We start from the raw sequence: 6,292 nt of genomic DNA, 5'->3' as shown, positions 1-6,292 counted from the left end.
GCACAAAGGCTAGGCAGGGTCCTTAAGGGAAAGTCCCTTCAGGGGGCATAGTCATATTGAATTTTTCCGGACTTCTCTGTCAATGTGAAGGTCACTGAATAGCGTGACCCGAAGTGATAGCAGAGGTCTATGTAACAACGGTAATGACAATAACAGAATGATACTGAGGTCTATCTTAATTGATTAGATGTTTCCTCTAGGCCAGATACTGTCCTAGGGACAGTATGTATTAATTCATATATGCATATATGACTTACAGGTATTATAATCTTCATCTTAGAAAGAGAATGCTGAGGTTCTGAGGAGTTACGTTAACTTCACCTGTGTAAGACTGAAGGAGGGGTATGTTAAATGCATTGGAAAAAGTGGAGACTGTATCTGAACCATTTTTGAGGCATTCAGAGATTTTCTGTTGAGAGGTAGTTGGCATCTTTATCTCCTTTCTGGCTTTTCTCCAGCATTAACACTGAGTCACTCTTGTGCTAGAGAGAAGCCCGTAAAGTGCTGGTATTTGAACTGGTAACCCCCAACATGTCACTCTGTTCACAATGTATCTTTTCCATAGGAATCCTGTGTCACCATGGTGGGGTCCTGTGGCCTACTAACCCGCCAGGAGGAGCCAGGTAAGCCTGCTTTCTGCTTCCCACTCACCACTGTACCATTGGTGCCTCACAATGGCTGGCTTGCAGGAAGCAATCTATTCAACTTTTCTTTTTTGAACTTTTGGACTCTTTCCCTAGTGCCACTAAAGAGCATCTCTGTGACCTTGTCCATTTGTGAGTTTGTGGTCGGTGTGTCTGCAACCTTAAACTACGAGAATGTGGAGAAAGTTCCTGTGGAGGCCTTCTTTGTGTTTCCCATGGATGAAGACTCCGCTGTCTACACCTTTGAGGCCGTGGTGGATGGGAAGAGAATTATGGCAGAATTACAGGACAGGGTGACGGTACTACAGATGAGCTTGTCATCCCCTTCCTCCTTATGTCTTCAGTGAATGAATATTTTCTAGCAAATGCAGTTTCACCAAAAATGCTGATATTGAATGTTCTTTCCTCTGCTCCTCTTCAGTGCTATTTTCCTAAAGTCATTTTAGAGAGAAAATGCAGTCAGAGCCACTCAGTCTAACTAGGAGCGTGACAAGATCACTGTTAGCTCCCCTCCATCTGTCTTTGTGTTTATCACTTGTTGCTTCATCATCAACTAGGTCACCTCCGATGCCTCTTTTCTTTCCCTGTTCTCTGTAGGCCAGTGCCAAGTATGACATTGCCATCAGCCATGGCTACCAAGCCTTCCTCTTGGAAGAGGACATGTTCTCCAGGGATGTCTTCTGTTGCAATGTGGGGAACCTCAGCCCTGGGTCTAAGATTTCACTCACACTGAGGTACGTGCAGGAGCTGTCCCTGGAAGCGGATGGGGCCCTGCACTATGTACTCCCAGCTATCCTGAATCCTCGATACCAGAACTCTAGTGAGTATTCTCTCCTGTAGAAAATTGGTGGAGAAATCCCCTCGAGGTTGGAGGGCTGCAGGACAACATTAAAGAGGGAAACAGAAGTGGGTTTTTTTTTTTTTTTTTTTTTTTTTGTAGGATCATCTGAGGCCAGTTGCCTGAACATGAAGACTCCCATAGTGCCGTTAGAAGACCTGCCCTACACACTCAGCATGGCTGCGTCCATCCATTCCCAGCACGGCATTGACAAGATCAAGTGCAGCTGCTCCTTGAGTACCATCGAGTACCCTGAAGCTGATAAGACTTCAGCCCAGGTAATTCATGGGCACACACTTTGGTTACCCAGACCCCTGTTCTTTGGGTTCTGACCTTGGTCCTCACTCAGTCATCCATAACATTCCTTACTTTTTTCTCTATTGACTCAGAGGAAGGGATCATACTCTGTTCTCTTGTCCCCTTGACCAGCACCTTCTCTCCATCCATGGCCCTACTCCTAACCATTCTGACTTACAGAAAAACCCGGTAGCCCTCAGCTCTGATCATAATCCAGGCAGCAAGCCATGAAAGTCCCAGTATGGTTCTTTGCCCATTTCCAACTCAGGTTTCTCTGGCTGCTGGACACAAATTTGATCAAGATGTGGAGCTCCTGATTTACTACAGGGAGGTGCACACCCCCAGTGTAGCTGTGGAGATGGGGAAGCCTAATTCAAAGTCAGGTAGGGTAACTCCTTAACACATCCTCCGCCTCACTTTCCCTCTCTCCAGAAGTAGATAAGAGATGGTGGGCAGCATCTTACTGTGGCATGGATAAACCATTCATTTTGCTGACTCATGGTTATGTCTTATGGACATTTTTAACAGCATCAGTAGATAAAATTAGGTGAAGGACTGAACAAATCTCAAGAGGGAACACAACTACCTACAAATATTTGACTTTTTTACCTTTCAAATTATTGAAGATTTCCAGATTTAGCAATGCCACATGCTTTAAAGGGAATGGTAAATTTGAAACTCTCATCAGGAACATAAAGAAAATAATCTGGTTTTGTACTTTTGAACAGAAATTTGGTGTTAAGTGTCAAAATCAATATACATTTTGGTAATTCCAGTTTTGGGGCTCTCACCTAAGAAAAGGAACCTAAATACAAGTAAACATATTCATTAAAATGCCCTCTGGTGTTTTGATAATACTAAAACTAGTAAACAAAATACCTACTGTGGCTAAATTTAGCTGTGTTTGATTAGTTACTATGAAAAAACACTCCCAAAGAATGAGGCAAGAAAAAGTATGTTACACAGATTTGCACAGGAAAATCTCTTCTGCACTGAGGAAAAAAAAAAAAAACACATTTAAAAATAAGAGGTATGTGGCCCTCCCTGGTGGCGCAGCGGGTTAAAGCACAGCACTGAGAATCTAAAACCATTTCCGCATGAGTTCGATTCCCGCCTGCCCCGGAGGTGACCACATGGCGTGGCAGACCTCTCCTGACCCGCCCGCTGCTCCCCTCAGCAGTGTATTTCCTCGATCTGCCTGTTCTGCTCCCCATTCTGTCTCTGGTGAAGCCTCTCGCCGCCCCTGAGCCTCTGGCCTGTATCCCAGTTCTGTATGCACAACTAAATAAATCTTTAAAAAAAAAAAAAAAAGAGGTATGCAACTAGTAATTGTTACTTGGTTAACATTGTTTTACTTAACAAAATATTTTTTACATAACAGAGCCAATTATTGTAACTGTTTAAGGATTTGATTCTGTTGCCTTGAATGCATTCAATCACCTCACTGGATAACCCTCACTAATATCCATTCTGGAACTTTTTCATCTTGCCCTAGATCCTGCATTTCTTACACAACCTGTAGTTTTTACCTATGTATTTTTCCATTGTTTTACTTTCCAAATTTTCCTTAATATGTAAACACTTTCCTTGCAAGGATACATGATATCCATGTCGTTCTTGGGCACTTCCTGGTAGTGGGATACAAGGACTGTGAAGTCTGACTTGACTTCAGTGTCCTTCTCCTTTCTGATTAGATTCTTTGATGGGGGCTCCATCTGCAATGGTGAGTTTTTACCCAGATATCCCAGAAGCTCAACCGCCAATTGCCTGTGGAGAATTTGTCTTCCTCATCGACCGCTCAGGAAGTATGGCGTGCCCCACAAGCAAACAGGATATGTCTCAACTGCGCATCGAGGCAGCCAAGGTACAAGTACAAGGATGAATTGCAGGGCTTAAACTGGATTCCATTAGAAGCTGTGGGTCTGTTCCCCATTGGAGATACAGCTAACACTATCACTTTGAATGAAGTCACCCTTGGAATATAAGGACATGAAGGTTCTCACTGTCAGGAGTTAGATACCTGGGAGCACCTTCTCTCACTGTTCCTTTATACTGTCTTCCTTCAGGAAACACTGATTTTGCTGCTGAAGAGTTTGCCCATGGGATGTTACTTCAATGTCTATGGATTTGGATCTTCCTATGAGTCATTCTTTAAGTAAGTTTCTACAGAGTCCAAAAAGAGATTTAAAAGAAAACATTCAGTTGTTAAAGAGCTGACTTTGGGAATTGCAGGTGAGGTTGTTTATATAGTATTTCAATGTAGGGACTCAGTACTGGATGGCACTGAGAAAAAGGAAGTGTTCTTTTTCTCAGGGATAGTGTGGAGTACACTCAGGAAACGGTGGAGGAGGCAGTGAAGAAGGTCAAGGTTATGCAAGCCGACATGGGTAGCACTGAAATCTTGCTGCCACTGCAGTCCATTTACAGTAGACCTTCCATTCCGGACCACCCCTTACAGGTAAACACTCACAGAAGTAACTTAAAGATTTTATTTTCCCTGTCTCCCTTAAGAATGTGATCTGTCTTTATGAGGGAGGGAGGGAAGAAAGGGCCTCCCTGGTGGCTGAAGGGGTTAATTTAAGCCTCAGCATTATGAAGTTTTTGGAAGCTATTGCAGCATGAGTTCAACCCCCAGCCAGGAAGCTGATCCAAGTGGAAGAGGGGGAAGGGAGGCAGGTCCAAACAAATTTTATACTTATCTTCTTCCTGCAGCTTTTTGTCTTCACAGATGGAGAGGTTTGTGACACTTTTAGTGTCATTGCTGAAGTCAGGAGCAACTGTCTGAGGCACAGGTATGTTCGTTCGTTTGTTGTTTCCATATATCTTGGTTCCTTTCTCCACCAATATGTTCAGATCCTATTTTTCATGCAAACAGTAAATTGTCAAAAGTGTAAAATATTCCATGAAACTATTACCCCATACTTTGATTGATTCTTCTGCTGCTGGGACTTTGGTTCAGCACTTAAAATGAATGTACATTACTGTATTGTTGTAATGACATATGCATATTTATACATAGTCATACCTCCCCAGTAGAGATATCTCCTGAAGAATACATTGTTTGGCAGTAACTCATGTGACTATCACCGAGTATAATTATATCAGCTTACTTGGTAGCCCACTGGGACCACCACTGACTGACTGATCAAAATGTAATTAAGTGGTCCATAACTGGACAGATAATTAGAGAGACAGAGATATCCATTAACTTCCCAATATTTATTAGTTGGCATCCTGCTGTAACCTCCCCCCCCCACACACACACACACTTCTTACCCTCCTTTGCTTGCTTTTGTTATATCTTTTATTCTTTGACCATTCCTCCAATTTGTTAAAACATATTACTCTCATTGTTCATTTAGATTTTCAAAGTTGTAGATTAGGCCTATGGGAGCACCTTTTTAACTTGCTCCTGTCTCTTTCACATGTCTTTTTGGTTTATGCATATTTCCATTCTTTTTTACAAAAAGCATTTCAGACTCACCTGCACTTTCTCAGCCCTGTAACCTGCCTTTTTCATGAGAAGCCTTGTTCCTGTAAGGGAAAATAAGAGGTCAATATTTTTATGTTTGTTTTAACTCCTCGATGCTACTGGAATGTTATTAGTTCTGAGCATTTTCAGCAGACAAAAATAGCAAATGTTTAAAAAATTTATTTTAACACTACCCATCCTTCCAACATGTGTTCTTTTTCTCCTGTTTGTGTCTTCTTTCTACCATGGTAATAAGTCTAGTATTCTATGAAATCAGCAAATTTTCTTGTTTCTTTAACCCAGCAATACACACATGGTTTCTGTGTATATGTTTTCATGCATCTTTTTAGATTTTTGCTTAGTGGTTTCATGACATTTTTAAAAACCTTATTATAACCAATTTCTATATAGAAGTATATTTTTAAATTTACATTGAGCTTAAATTCAACAAAACTAGATCTCAATTCTAACTGTAGTTGTAGCTCTACTTACATTTTTTATAATCATTTGTAAATGTCATTTTTATTTTTTCTTTCCATATTCCTTCCAAGAAAAGGACCTTATCCTTATTTTGAATTTCACATTTTGTATTCAACTATGCACACTGATAGTTTGCTATAGCATTTTTTAAATAGCTGTCCTTTATTAAATAAATTCCTTTTATTTCTGTTTTGAAATTCTTTTTAAAAATTAGTCACTGTTAAATTTCATCAAACACATTTATGCATCTGATGAGTGCATGCTTTTTTTCTTGTAATGTGTGGATTATAATTAATGTTAAATTTTAGACAAACTTGCATTTCAGATAAACCCAAGTTAGTTATAGTGGATTAACCTTTTTCTTATACCTTTTGATTCAATTGGCTAATTAATGTTTAGGGCTATTGAATCTGGTTTTTTTTTTTCTTACAATATATTCCTGTCAGGTTTTGATGCCAATGTAAGGCTGATGTCCTAAAATGAACTAAGAGGAATTGCCAATATTTCTAGTTTCTGGAAGATTTGTTACTTAAAGTTGCCAAGAGACATTTTGGGGGGAGG

General features: G+C 40.5%; 1 protein-coding gene across 1 annotated transcript in view; it reads left to right on the top strand.

The window, feature by feature from the left end:
* The first annotated feature begins 580 nt into the window (after positions 1-580).
* VWA5A (von Willebrand factor A domain containing 5A) overlaps positions 581-6,292 on the top strand; it is a 15,892-nt gene continuing 10,180 nt past the window's right edge. The window contains exons 1-9 of the mRNA XM_004688801.2: positions 581-623; positions 741-943; positions 1,242-1,464; positions 1,585-1,760; positions 2,048-2,162; positions 3,474-3,643; positions 3,846-3,934; positions 4,093-4,237; positions 4,492-4,571. Of these exons, the coding sequence (XP_004688858.1) occupies positions 581-623; positions 741-943; positions 1,242-1,464; positions 1,585-1,760; positions 2,048-2,162; positions 3,474-3,643; positions 3,846-3,934; positions 4,093-4,237; positions 4,492-4,571 (1,244 nt within the window). The remainder of the gene's footprint in view (positions 624-740; positions 944-1,241; positions 1,465-1,584; positions 1,761-2,047; positions 2,163-3,473; positions 3,644-3,845; positions 3,935-4,092; positions 4,238-4,491; positions 4,572-6,292) is intronic.

Source organism: Condylura cristata, unplaced genomic scaffold, assembly GCF_000260355.1.
Source record: "Condylura cristata isolate star-nosed mole 26May11 unplaced genomic scaffold, ConCri1.0 scaffold00025, whole genome shotgun sequence".
Classification (NCBI taxonomy): domain Eukaryota; kingdom Metazoa; phylum Chordata; class Mammalia; order Eulipotyphla; family Talpidae; genus Condylura; species Condylura cristata.
Note: the sequence above shows the minus strand (reverse complement) of the source record. Positions and strands in the feature narration are given on the sequence as shown.